This window comes from Vanellus vanellus (genome assembly GCF_965231255.1).
Source record: "Vanellus vanellus genome assembly, chromosome: 8".
NCBI lineage: Eukaryota > Metazoa > Chordata > Aves > Charadriiformes > Charadriidae > Vanellus > Vanellus vanellus.
The window spans coordinates 24,017,961-24,031,997 of NC_138913.1; the positions used below are offsets into that span (position 1 = coordinate 24,017,961).

General features: G+C 35.8%; 1 protein-coding gene across 1 annotated transcript in view; it reads left to right on the plus strand.

Annotated features, from left to right (window-relative positions):
* Positions 1-14,037, plus strand: part of PIK3CB (phosphatidylinositol-4,5-bisphosphate 3-kinase catalytic subunit beta) — a 53,113-nt gene that overhangs the window by 16,998 nt on the left and 22,078 nt on the right. Inside the window, exons 7-11 of the mRNA XM_082487185.1 lie at positions 2,085-2,336; positions 2,891-2,987; positions 3,890-4,020; positions 7,116-7,169; positions 9,186-9,374. Of these exons, the coding sequence (XP_082343311.1) occupies positions 2,085-2,336; positions 2,891-2,987; positions 3,890-4,020; positions 7,116-7,169; positions 9,186-9,374 (723 nt within the window). The remainder of the gene's footprint in view (positions 1-2,084; positions 2,337-2,890; positions 2,988-3,889; positions 4,021-7,115; positions 7,170-9,185; positions 9,375-14,037) is intronic.

The window sequence follows — 14,037 nt, forward strand, 5'->3', positions numbered from 1 at the left end:
CCATCTGGTGAATTGTTTCAAGAAGGTTATGAACCAACTGATTTTAATCAATTCTCTGACATCAGCTACAGTATTTCCTTTTGGAAGAATATAAGGCTGCAATCTTTACTTGCAGAGAAATAAAAAAAAACCCTGTATATGTAATCAACAAGAATTTTGATTGTATGTGTCTGTATATACATATATTGTTACATATAGGTATGTACACATGCGTGTAGTCTGTATACAGTTAGAGTTCCTGAAGTAAGATTACTTTCATGTGATCTGTTTCATGGACACTCACAGTGATGAAGCTGTGCATGCCAAAAATAAGTAATAGTGGGTTTTATGAGTATCACTGGGACTCAAGTAAATGCAGTTTTCTAAACGGAATTATTCTTTCAGTGATTGATTGTAAGCTTGGGAATGAAATTGGGATTGTATATGTTTTAAGTCAACGAGTAAGTTTAATAACAGGTGTTCCTATGGCACCTGTATCAAGGAGTGTAACCCCTAAGAGTGTGTTCGCCAAGACCCAACACCTCTGCCAGTGCCTGTGCTGTGACAGCACTCTCTTGATCAGTGGTAGCAATTGTTTCAGAGAAGTCCAGAATGATCAGGATGGGTGTTATTTCGAGACCCATCTGTTGGTGTTACTACTGCCTTCCCCAGGGATTATTCTGGGCTGAAGACAGATTTGCTCTCTAGCGTGACTTCATTTAAACTGTATTGCAGTTTGCCAATGACTAGTTTATCTGAGCTAGTTTATGAATGGAGAACTTGGTACTGAACAATAGTTGGTGTAGCCAAAAAAGATATATCGAGACTGGGACTGCTTCGGTGTTGGTGACACTGTTGTTTCTTTGAACAAGGGAAGGATGGACTCTCTCCAAGAACAGCTCTTGTCTATATCAGTTGGGAATTCAACGGTGAATTATTTTTCTTATCCAAAACCTGTACCAAATTTTAAACATCTCTGCTTTTCCTTACAGTGCTCAGAAATAATACGATGGATTAAAGGGAGTGTCAGGAAGGTTCTTTGAGGAGCATAGGGAATCTGAAATATCAGTTCACTTCTTACTCACTTAACCATAACATTGAGAACTTCTTTTTGGTGCCGACCAACAGATTACATTTGTGTTTTTTTTTTTTTTTCTCTCTGTCTTTTTAAAATCACTGATATTTTGGAAGGTCACCTGAAAGAAGTTGACATATTTCTCTTTGTTGTTTGCTCAGGCAACAAAAATAAAGACCTCCTTGTCATTCTGGTTGAAACTGTCCAAAAGTATGGATGCTTGGAAACATGCAGTTTTCTGTGTACAGATGTTACTAAACAGAAATGAGCCACATGTTAGCAGTGACCTACAATGTGTTTAATTTCAGTGCCAATAACTCCAGCTCTTTTTCTTGCCCTTCTCCTTTCCCGTTCCTTATTTTTATCGTTCAAGCCAGCTGGTTTTGCTGGTTTCTGGGTGCTAAAGACAAAACAGAACTCCTGGGAACTATATACATTGTTATTATTACATATGATTTCTGATGTTAGAGTCAGCAGTGTTCCCTCTGTAAATTTTTATAAATGGTTTAAGTAAAAAATTAATTTTCCCTTAAGCTGAAAAACTCCAAATATTTTTTTTCCTCCATTAGAAGCACAGATTGGTTCTACCTGGAGATTTTAATTTGAATTCAGAAAAATATTCTTACCTTTTTCATTCTGCTTAGTTGTTTGTTTCCTACAATTTCCTTCCATGTTAGGTATGTTAAGTTAGAAGTATTTGTATATCCATATATTGTATTTCTTAATACAAATGAGTTGTTACTATTATTATTAGTTTTATGTGGTAATATAAGTAATGAAGTACTGAAAAAAAATTGGTAGCCAACATTATTTAAACAAATTTATTTTGATTTGGCCAGGAACATGAGAACAAATTCTTTTTATTTTGCTATTCAAGAATTGTTTTCATTCATTTCAAAACCTCAAAATTAGTATTGCTTTTAAGATAGAAATATTGATGAAATGCATATGTGTATGTTCTGTATAATATTCTATGCAGAGTTCTGTAGGTTCTGTGGCAAGCTTAATATATCTCATTTCTTTATTGCAGGTTCATGTTAGGGCTGGTCTTTTCCATGGTACAGAACTCCTTTGTAAAACTATTGTAAGCACAGAAATATCTGGGAGAAGCGACCACATTTGGAATGAAGTACTGGAGTTTGAAATAAATGTCTGCGATCTGCCAAGAATGGCAAGGCTCTGCTTTGCAGTTTATGCTGTGATGGATAAGATGAAAACTAAAAAGTCAACCAAGGCAATGAATCCTTCCAAATACCAAACCATTAGGAAAGCAGGAAAAGTGGTAATTAGTTGTTTTTTCTTGAGCATACCTGAATTATATTGAAATGAGTATTCAGAAATCTTTCATTGTCCTCACTTTAGTGTTCCAAGAATGCAAAATGAAGAAAAAAATAATTAAAAAGAGCATATGCATTAAGAATTGAACATCTTGGTATGAAAAAAAACTTTTCATACTTCTCAGACACTGAAAAAGGCATGAAAACTTTGGTTGTAAGCCAGTTGGCAAATGGCTGTTTAAAGAATTGCATTTTAAGAGTTCAGTTTTGTTCTGAAGTCCAGATGATTGGGGAAAGGTGGAAAAAATGAGCATCTAGGCTCACATTCGGGGAAATTTGTATTTTTACACTGGCAGAGTGACACCCTTAAAATTAGGTCCTACTGTCCTCCGTGGTACTGGAGTAGGTGCTGAAAACTATGCATGTGTTTGCTTTCCTGAAAGATACCACAATTTTAAAAAACCCCAACCCTCTCAATTTTGCTTACATTGTAGTGCTTGCTGCGTAGTAACGTTCACTGGCATCTTAGTTTCCACCTAAAAATTCTTTCCTTCAACAGCATTATCCTGTAGCCTGGGTAAATACCATGGTATTTGATTATAAAGGACAGTTGAAGAACGGAGAACTGGTACTGCACAGCTGGTCATCATTTCCTGGTAAAGTTTAACTTTAAAGATTTGGACTTTAAATACTTGTAAGACTAAAGAAGAGTAGTATGGTAGTAGAATATTTACTGTGTGCATGTCCAATTCTCCTGTCATAATATCTTTACTACTTGTATTTTTTATGTGGATACATATATAACATCTTAATCTCTTTCCTGAAAGTATTGTGTATGAGGAAGGAGGAAGGACAAGAGTCTGATTAGAGATAGTATTCTAAAAGTTTTAGCTGTTATGGAAGGAAATTCACATAAAAATAGATGAGCGTTTATATCTAGTGTTACCTGTTTCTGAGATGCAGTTTAAGTTTCATTAGTTTCCCTGTGCTGTGCATCCTAAACTAAATAGATAAGCCATATTGTATGGGACAACATTTGTGTCAGCAGAAAACGTGAATTAAAATTTTTTTAAGTCTTCTTTCCCTCACGTTAAAATTTACTAGTAAGAGTGTCTGAAATCTCCGTGTCAGTCTTCATTCCATCCTGAGAAACCTGTATCAATTTGGCTGTAGTGCTGAAAGTAATCCGGCTTAAAACTCTGCTTTTTTTCATACTATTCGATACACAAGCAACGTGTGTACTGGTTTACAGAAGCCGCAGATCTTACTGGGCTTTGGTTCAGTATAGGGATGTCTCAGCTTCCCTTGACTGTTATGTTTATTTTGAAAAGAGAAAATCCGTTTCTCATAGGGTGCTAATCCAGTATGTGTGAATGTAGGAGGTATGGGTAGTTAATGCTGGAAAGGCAGCGCATTGCGGTAAAAGCGCTGTGCAGCAGAACATGCTTCTGTCCACTGTATACAGTAAGCAATTCCTTATTGCATCTTTGCTGTTCAGATTTTTTAGTTTTAATGCGTGCCTGGCCTATAATATTAATTGTTCTGTCTGATGTTTCAGATGAACTTGAAGAAATGTTGAATCCAATGGGAACCGTCCAGACTAACCCTTACACTGAAAATGCAACAGCTTTGCACATTAGATTTCAAGAATATTCAAAACAGCCTATTAGTTACCCTCCCTTTGATAAGGTAAGGTAGGACATCAAGAGACGTGATGAATGTTTAGGTGTAAATAGCTATTTCTTCTTTCCTTTCAACACTGCCTTTTCCACTGAATTCCCCACTTCCTGCCTTTTGGTTAACATACTGCAGTTTTTTAAACTTGCACTTTGTGAGAGTGCTGGTGCTCCGACTTTAGGGTTTTCGGATAGTATTTTGAAGACGTAGGATTTTGAAAATACCTTGTACATAGTCTGTTGAGGGTGAGAAGCATAATCCGTTCCCAATATCAGCAGTCTTACAAAAAGCTAAACTCATCCGCCATTCTGGAAACCTTCAAACTGTGCGTGCCTGTGGTCTATACGGATCTCTTATTGCTTTGTACAAATGTATGTTACCTACTTCGTGGGACACTTCTTTCCTCTGTGAGGAAAATATCCTTTTAAGGATAAATGGAGTCTTAATACTGTATGAAAAAGGATTTTTCAAGGTCTGCTCTTGGACTAAAGCCACTTAAGTTGCCCGGCAGGTTTCTACGGATATGATAAGAATGTCTAGAAAGGAAGTGTGTGTTTGGAATACAGGTGGTAATGTCTGTAGTGTGAACGGTAGATAGCAAGTTGTTCAAACACCAGCAAATAAAGCTAAAACCAGGAAACAAGTAATAAAATAAGTGTTAAAACAGCTAATGATGCATTGAAAAAACAAGGTTTAACTCATACATACATTAGTCTGAATTTTGTTTTTGAGAAAGTTAATGACTTAGAGAAAATTGCCCTTTTTTGAGGGGCGTGAACAAAAAGACTGAAGCCACCAAGCTTTATCAACTTAATCGAAGGTGGATTTGGGATTTAAGTTTCCTCAAAAAGAAATCAAATGACAACATAGAAACTTGTTTGGTTTTAATTTTGAGTAGTTTGTTTGGGTTTTTTAACCTTGTTGGCGGAGTACCTGTTCTTGTATCAAAACATTAAGGTAGTGTCTGATGGTCTTCACCATCCCTTGTAACTTTGGTTTGGCTGGTGGCTTGCTTTCTTTTGTGGCTTTGCCCCCTTCTTAAACGGTAGCTGAGAAATCCTGCATATCAGATAGAGGAAAATTCCAGAGCATCTTTATAAAGTGATTGCAGAGCTGGTAATGAAACATTCATTGAAAGCATTCAACCTGGAGGAAATGCTACAAAAAGTGGGGGTTTTTAGTAGTTCTTATTTTTTTCCAGTAATTTTGCTATTTGCAATTCCCTAGAGTTAAGAAACTGGTTTGCTGTGTTACTGGGTGTTACTGGGAAAACCAGAGCTCTAAACTCTTTGATAATTCATTCAATTTCTGTGGGTATACTGAAATTTGTCACTAGGAAAAGAGAGTAAGATACCCAATTTCTGAAGGATTCTCTTGATGAAGGTCCTCTTGAATCAGGAGTAACTTTGAAGCTGCTTGAATTATAACAGCTGGTTTTCAAAATTGTCTAGATGAGACTTGCTTGGTGTATGACTGCTTCTAATTTTCCCAGTGTCGATGCTTGTTTCTGCCAAGAAAATGGAGGATTGGGTGCCAGATCTTGATTTTAAGAAACGTAATGTGCAAAAATAGATGAATCTTTTTTGATCACAGCATCAATCCACTTGCAGTGGACAGCTGTTTGGGGCTGAGTGAGCAAAACTGCCTTGATCAGAAAGCTGTTGTCTAATGCAGGAGCCATATATTGGGCTGGTTAATGACCAGTGCTGCTGACACACCGAGGGATTCGTAGTTCAGTTGAACAAAGCTGGACTTGCAGAAACTTTCAAAGTTTATTTGCAGAGTAACTCTGAAAAGCACAAGGAGGCAAGCATCAAACATAAAATTAGGACACTGTGGTTTTGTTTATGCGTGTTTTCTCGCACAGTATGTAAACAAGCTTTGTAGCCAAGTAGCAGATGTAATACATCATATTAATAAGCATTTCATGCAGAGAAAGAAATAAAACAAGTTAGTATACCTTTTTAAGGACTTCGGCTGCTGGGTGTTTATGCTCTGGCTGTGGTAATCTTTTGTTGTTTGTCATATTGCCTGAGTAAAGACAATACAAATCTTGCTGAATCTGTGTCTGGGGGTGTTGTTATATTCCTAGGTGATGGGAGAGGCAGACCTCTGAGGGAAAGGAGATGGTGTAGTTCCTTAGACTTCTTTCTTAATTGGTATTTCATTTTATGAATTGTTCTTCAAAGCAGCAGCATTTGACAACTGTAGATACACCCACCTGACCAGTGCAGCTGGTGTAATTAGCTGAGGCACTTGCTATTCTAACACATTTCTGTTGGTTGCAGTAGTGTGCAGAATATAGTTTGAAGAACTGTATGTACATCTATACTTAACTACCCATTGTGATTAATTATATGAACTTCAAAAACTAAGTAGAATGTTCAAAGGGCCAAAAAAAAAAAAAAAAAGAGCAAGAGTAACTCAGGGCTGAGCTTCTGGGGAAATGTTGCTTTGCTTTTAAGAAAAGTAGCAGGCTTGTTCCTGAGGATTCCTGTATATTCACTGGTGCTGAGAGCTTGTTGGTGGAATGTTCTTTTTTCATTAAATGAGTTCTTGTTGGATGCTGGTTGTTCATGACGTTACACAAGGGAAGACCCGGGATTTAGAAAGTAGCTGGAAATGCTGATTGAGATTATATGGGCAATCTGAGAGTCTGCTGAAACAACCAAGCTTGTGGGTTCATACTGAAATAGAGGGCTCAAAGTGCAGATCTGTGGGTAATGGGTATGACTTACGGAAGCAGTGCCCTCAAAAACAGATGAGAAAGCAAAGGATAATTTAGAGTTGAGGAATTGGTTTGCTGTACTGAAAAATAAGGAGGAAATGCAAACAGAAACAAACCAAGACACTATAGGGGAGGTTATTTAGCCCAGGAATGGTGAAGAAGAAGAAAATGGAGTTAATCATGAGCCCTCCTTTTCCTGCTCTCCATAGTCCTGCAGATTAGAAAAGGGACACAGCATAAAAGTCCATGTTATACCACTGTATATAAAAAATAATAGTGTTGTAATTATCTAAGAGAAAGCAAAATTTCCTTATCTGCTTCATTTCTATAATATTTATTCTTTCAATGCAGTCAGATTTGTTTTTAAAACTTTTTGCAGATACTTGAAAAGGCAGCTGAGATTGCAAGAAGCAGTGACAATGCTGCAATGGCGGTAAGCATCTGCTAAGGACTTCTAAAAATTTTCTGGTTTTTTATGTTTTTATCTTCTACATCAATCTAGAAATAAATAAGTCAGCTGCTCAAATAATGACAGTTCTACTGGCTCTGTTTTCTTATGTAATTCACTTTGGTGAACTGCCTTAAGCGGTATATATCCACTTTTTCCAATATATTTGGGACTACTTTGCTGTTTTTTGTCAAAAAGCACAATTACTTTACAGACTCTATAGATTTGAAACACCACTAAGACTTACATTAAATCTGATTCCTAGGCTATATAAAATATTGCTGGGAAATTGCTCAGTTTTATCAAGTATGATGATTTGCTTGATTGTCAGATATTTCCAAATAAGGTCTCTCAAAAATGGTCATTGATCTATAAGGTGACGTTTCTCAAGTATGATGATTATATGCTCTTCTTGAGGAACTGGATAGTTCTAACTTGAGGGCAAATTTTGAAAAGATCACCGAAATCTGAAGGCGTTTTCTTTGTGCTATATACAAAAATGCAGAAGAATGCAGTTTAAGATGGTGAAATCACAGTCAGATCAACAGTAATGAGAACTGCATTTTATATAAGAGTAAAGCAGTTAATTGAAAAATGTGTTAGGTACAATCCCAAGTGCCTAAAGTGCTCAGGAAAAGTGCAAACAACTTAGTGTACAAATAATTGGAAATGTTAAATAGCAGCATGCCAACTTGACAGCATTGTGACTTTCAGTTTGAAAGATTAACATTTTCAGATACAAGAATGACCTTATTGTCAAGACCGTTTACTTATTTTGATACAGAAACAGAGTGTGTACTTAGTTTTACTAAAAACGCATTGCAATTCAACTACCTTTTTAAAATCCACTCACTCCTAAAGGATTTATACTTAGGTGCTATTTTTACATGAAAATATTTATTTAAAGCATTTCAGCACCATACAAGGCTCAGGCACTTATAATTTCTAGCAGGAGCTAAACTTAAGTTCTGTGTGCAGCATGTATTTGTTTTTGTCAGGTGGGAAACCTGTGCGGAATGTTATTTGATGAGAACTGTTTGTTTCTGCTATGAATCCTAATTGATTTTCGCCTACCATTTCTTCTCAACTTTCCTTTCTTTTTTTTTTATTTTCCATTAATGTAAAACCCTTTGGCCTACCTCTTAAAATTATGTAGAAACTTTTTCAGCTTTGTGAAGACAAAGTTCGCTTCAGTATTTAAAGCTTGCCATATTGTTTTTCAAAATATGTATTGAAACTAATTTATTCTCTTCAACTACTCCCTCCTTACCAGAAGCAGCAGGGTTTGGCTCCCATGAATTTATGGAATGCTATCATTGCTTTAATTTCTGCCCTTGCAGTTTGCATAAGGGCATGGCTGGGGACAGAAGGTATTAACTGAGCCAGAATGAAGACTCAGTCATACAAACTGATTTACAGAATTAGTACTAATGTTAACGTTTCAGAGATATAAAATGGAGCAAAATGTCTGGCAAAGGCAAGTCTGGCTTAGAAGACAAAAAAAGTATGTGTTTGTATACTTAGCAAATGTACTTCTCTTTGGTTATTGTTGGAAAAGTATTTCTTTGGCTTTTAATTTAAAAAAAAAAAAAACAACAATTTGTATGTATATCTCTTAAATTTGCGCAAGTATTTTTTTGGCTTTTAATTTTAAAAAAATAATTTATATGTATATCTCTTAAATTTGCTCATTTGCAGAACAAAAGAAGAAAGCGTATGCATCCTAAACGAAAGTTCCCCATGTTAGAGTTAGGCAATAGAAATATCGCCATCTAGTGTCTTGAACTTTAAAGTTTAGTTACTTGTTCAGAAACTTCTGTACACTGCATTTTGAATCTCTTATTTACAGTTCTTACAGGTTAAGGAATCTGAAAGAAAGGCATAGTAGTAATTTCCCTGTGTTTCGTGAGTTTTTATCTGATGTTCTTCCTGGTGTAGGATTTCTATTATTTGAGAATCTTACTGAATATATCAAAACGTTATACATTTCTCGTTTTCTAGGGTCGAGGTGGTAAGAAGTTTTATATTGTGCTAAAAGAAATAATGGAAAGAGATCCTTTATCTCAACTCTGTGAAAATGAAATGGATCTTATTTGGACTTTGCGATATGACTGTCGTGAAAATTTTCCACAATCATTGCCAAAACTGCTGCTCTCTTTAAAATGGAACAAACTTGAAGATGTTGCTCAGGTAAGGGAAAAGATGATGGTGGTGGGGAAAAATGCTGGAGTCAAATCATGAGTAAATAGGATTTCTTTCCCAAGTGTAGACATTTTGAAATGGCACTGTGGCATAAACCAAAGTTCATTATATACCATCTGTGGCCCGGACACATTAGCAAGAACGTATCTTAAAACAAAAAAAAAAAAAAAACACACAAAAAAACCAGAATGCATTTCAGAGGTCCTCTGCATGATGACAAAAGCACAGCAATAATTTATACAGGCTAATTTTAAAATCTTCTTCTCAACTTTGATCTTAAATGCAAGGAGTTTCCCAGAATCATAGAATCGTTCACATTGGAACGGCCCTCTTGAGATCCTGTAGTCCAACCCCTGTCCTCAAGCATGGTTAGCTAGAGCTAGAGCAGGACTGTGTCCAGCTGAGTTTTGAGTATCTCCACCGATGGAGACTCCACGATCTCTCTGGGCAACATGTTCCAGCATTTGACCACCCTCACAGTAAGAACTTTTATAGGGTTATTAAGAGAAGGAAAAAAAAAAAGTTTTAAGTTTGTAAATCAAGATCTGAAATAAAGCTTCTTATAAAAATTATTAAACTGTGCAAAGGCTATAAAAATTCACATCTCAGACTGGGTAATTAAGCCTTGTTCAGACAGACAGATGATTTTTCAGAGGGATATGATACCCACTAGTGGTACAAAATATTTCATTCTCATTATGTGACAATATTTCATTCTCATTATGTGGACTGTTTGAGGGTCTCTGTAAAGTTGACTAAGTATTTGCAGACTTGAAGGCTGGTGCTGTGACGCGAGGCTACATTTGCAGCAAAATTGTGTCATTTGTTTGCAGTATAGATGTGCAAGGTTATTTCACTGTACTGTAAAGAAGTTGGTGTAGCTGCTTTTTTCTGTATTTACCCAAATATAATCCAACTCTTGTGATGCTTTTTGGGAATATGTGGAACCTTGATACAGGAAAAATTACATGAGTTCATAGTGAGACCATTCCTGCTTGATAGACTGACTTAAAAGTAATGATATAACAGATGTCTGGATTTGTATTGAAACTTTTTAGTCGGATTGTGTACAGAGCAGGTTGAGCACAACCATAGAAGTCTGGCCAGTGTTAACAAGCACAGTGCTCTCTCTAAGGGGAAATCTGGATGTTGTTTTGTTCATCTGCTCAACCTGATGGAATTGCACACTCAACTTCTTGCAGTCTGTTACATTGAGATAATATTTATGTCGTTCCACAAGTCTCATTTTTTAAAATTTTAAACTAATTTTTTTTTTTTAATTTGAGCTAAAAAGCATTTGCAGTGAAGGATTATGACTGCTAGTATAAATTGGTATTCTAGCTGAGTATTCTGACCTTCACCTGTTACAGGCTAGGTGTTCTTGGAAGAAAAGAAAACCATTCCATGAAAAGTCAACTTCCATTTATTCACTGTGTGATTTTTGTCATTATCCAGTCAGTCAGAATCTTAGTTTGCCTCCAGCACAGAATTTATTTTCTATTACATCCTTCCTACCAGCTAGATGTATATCTTCTGTGAACTTACAAAAATAAATGGAATTTCATCCTGGCTCATCATCCGTGCCGTGAACACTGCACTAACAAAATGCAGCACCCACACATTCCGTGCTCACTTGTGTTCTTTCACGTGCAAGAATCCTTTGTTCCTCAGTAATTCCATTTTGTGCTTCTGAGTTTATTGTTCTTTATTAGAAGTTATCTGGATATACAGACTGTAGAAATATAAGCAGGTATTTGCTTACTTATTAAAATATGTGAAGGAAAAGGCATTCTGATTGCTTGTGAGGAACTCTGGTAGCAGAGTTTTGAAAAGTTATTTGGAGTATAGATATTAGCGGTCAGCTCAAAGTCCTTTAAATTTGGGAATATTAAAAAATACCTACTTATATATATGTATTTTTATTTAAACAGACGGCTGAATATATGTAGTCATCTTGCTAGTTACTGTGTACTTTCTGGAAGGAGTGTAGTATTTACATTTGCTTACTTATAGACAATAGTATGGTTTATATATTTTAATATTTGTTTTGGCAGCAAAAATAGTCAAACATACCAGATATTTCTGTAATACATAGGCATGTAAGTATTCTCAATTACTTACCTTTTCAGGTAAGGCCTCATGAATTTTATGAATTCCAAAATTAGCAGGACTCATAAAGTACCTCTCATTAAAGTTAAATATATATGTATATTATATATATATATTGCAATATTTGTGCTGCTACAACATGCGTGCCATGGTACTACAAGTTTTTTAATGCCTATTGTTAGGTGTAAATATTTCAGTAAATCTTGACACTTTAGAAATGGAGTATTATATTTGATTGTAGACCATTTTTAATCTATTAAAGATTCGGTCGTCCATAAAGCTGTGTACAATGGATTAAAGCCGCTTTCTTGTATTATTTACCATACAGGTTTCATCCAGGCTCTCATTGCATTGCAGTATTTTAGTATGATAGTTGGACTGAAGGAATTCTGAAGGTGTTTGCCTTTACTGTTGCTCTAACCTCCTTGCTCAGCAGAGTAGTAGGGTGGCAGAACTTGCTAGCAGAATTCACAGGCAGTATTTATTCTTGAAGCAGAACTTAGCCATTATTAAAAAAAAAACAAAAATCCACCCACTTGCAATGAAATGACACCATCGTTAATGGGAACTAGAGAAAGTACAGCTAATTTTTGAAATATTTGAAATAACTGGAATAAAAGTACTGGCCTGTGCTTAATTGTACTCTCTTACAGTAAACTTGTCTTGTTAGGAAAGAAATTGTGGCTATTTCTTTATGGAAAGAATACTGATACACCAAGGCCAAATTCGAGTTTTTTTCTAAACCTTTAGACTGTTGTTGAGAATTGAAGTTCCTGATTTTTCTCACAGCTTGTCAGGAGTTGCAAACTCTGTGAGAGGAGTATGCAGTATTTCATGTGTGAAGTATTTTAGCATGTTAGATATTGCAGAGAAATTTGAAGAACTTGAAGCACGTGTTTTGAAATGTAAAATTTCTTTATATATTAGACATAAAGAAAGTTCTTCAGAGTTACCTCTCTGTTGCCAAAGCAGATGAGGGCATTTCATGGTGCAAGTTTCTTTTGTCCAAATGCAAAAAATATTTCTGATACCATTTCACCTGCACTTTTGAGAAGTGTGCAATGCACCTGGGATGCGGAGCTAGTTGGACGGCACTTCTCTCAATAAAAGTTCCAAGGCAGAATATGAACAGAGCAGTAGGTATTTGGGGAATTTTCTTGGCTGTTTTGCAGGTCATTTAGATCTTGCTTCCTCTAAGCTCACATCACTTAACATTTTCTCATTGTAGTAGCCTCTACAGTAGTAACCTCAGCAGTCAAAGCGAGGAGGTCTGCATCTCCAAATAATCTTTGCAATTAATGTACATGCTGTAGACCATGACTTTCAAAATCCGTTGCCTGATACAGGAGGCATGTAAGGCCCCTTGGACTCATCTTTTCAGACTGTATTTCAGGTTCTCCAGTCATTTGGATCATTCATCATTAACAAAATGTTTCTGTATTTTTGTTGGTTCTGCACCTGATTTAAAGTAGGTTGTCTGGAAGTTCTGATACATTTGAAGTTTCTTGCTGTGTGTCTGACAACCAGAGCTGCTGTTTTCATTTTCCACATCTGTTTTATGGTATTAAGTATCTGCTCAGTGTTACTATTTCTTTCAGTTTTGGAACAAGTATTCATGATATGTAAGCGGTGATGGTGTCATTGACCCTTACTGCACTATGGATTGAATAAATTTTGCCTGTATGTTTCTGTGGGAATGTAACATCTATATTTAAAAACAACTTTAAATTTACTTTATATCATTATGAATCTTGCATGTGTTCATACCAGTGTTTGCCCATGAACACAGTTTAATTGATTCCTCCACTTCTGGAATTGTAGCGTAGCCACGGGTTTTGCGTTGTGATCGATCTGTGCCCATTTCTTGCCTTCTGCATTTCACAAAACCGCACAGATGAACCAGTTCAGACTCTGGCCCCATAGGTGTTTAAATAGTGTTATGAACAAGCCTGTTACATGCAGGTTGAGACTATGAACTCATATGTGTTTGTCATACTTGACCTAGAAGCATTAGTTGAACTCTGACATATAGTAGAAAATAGAGATTGTTATGTGTAAAAGGATTACTAAATCAGAAGGAAAATAGGATCTTCCTAGTCATTCAGATTTTATAAGTCGGCATTTAAATATGAAATGTCTGTTTTATCTAATTTGTAGGAAAGCGTATTTTTATCATGAGTTATGACTTTGTTTCCTACAGAGAGGAAAACTCTTGTGCTGTTAATACGCTGTATTTACACATTCAAGCTTATTTCAAGTAACAGTGTATTGTTTCAGTCATACAAGTATATACATATTACTAAAAATATACCCTCAGTGGGTAACTTCATTAAAATGCAATAAACCCAGTTTATTTTGTGAGACCATTGGGTGTTTTTTTTTCTTAGTCCAAAACAATACACTAGTGTCTTGTGTAATTTTTTTCTAGCACACCATTGTCTTCAATATTGGGATTTGATTTGATTTTATTTTTAATACCTAACCTGAATCATCCTTTCTGCAATTTAAGCTCATTACTATTAACAATGGATGTGGGAAAAGG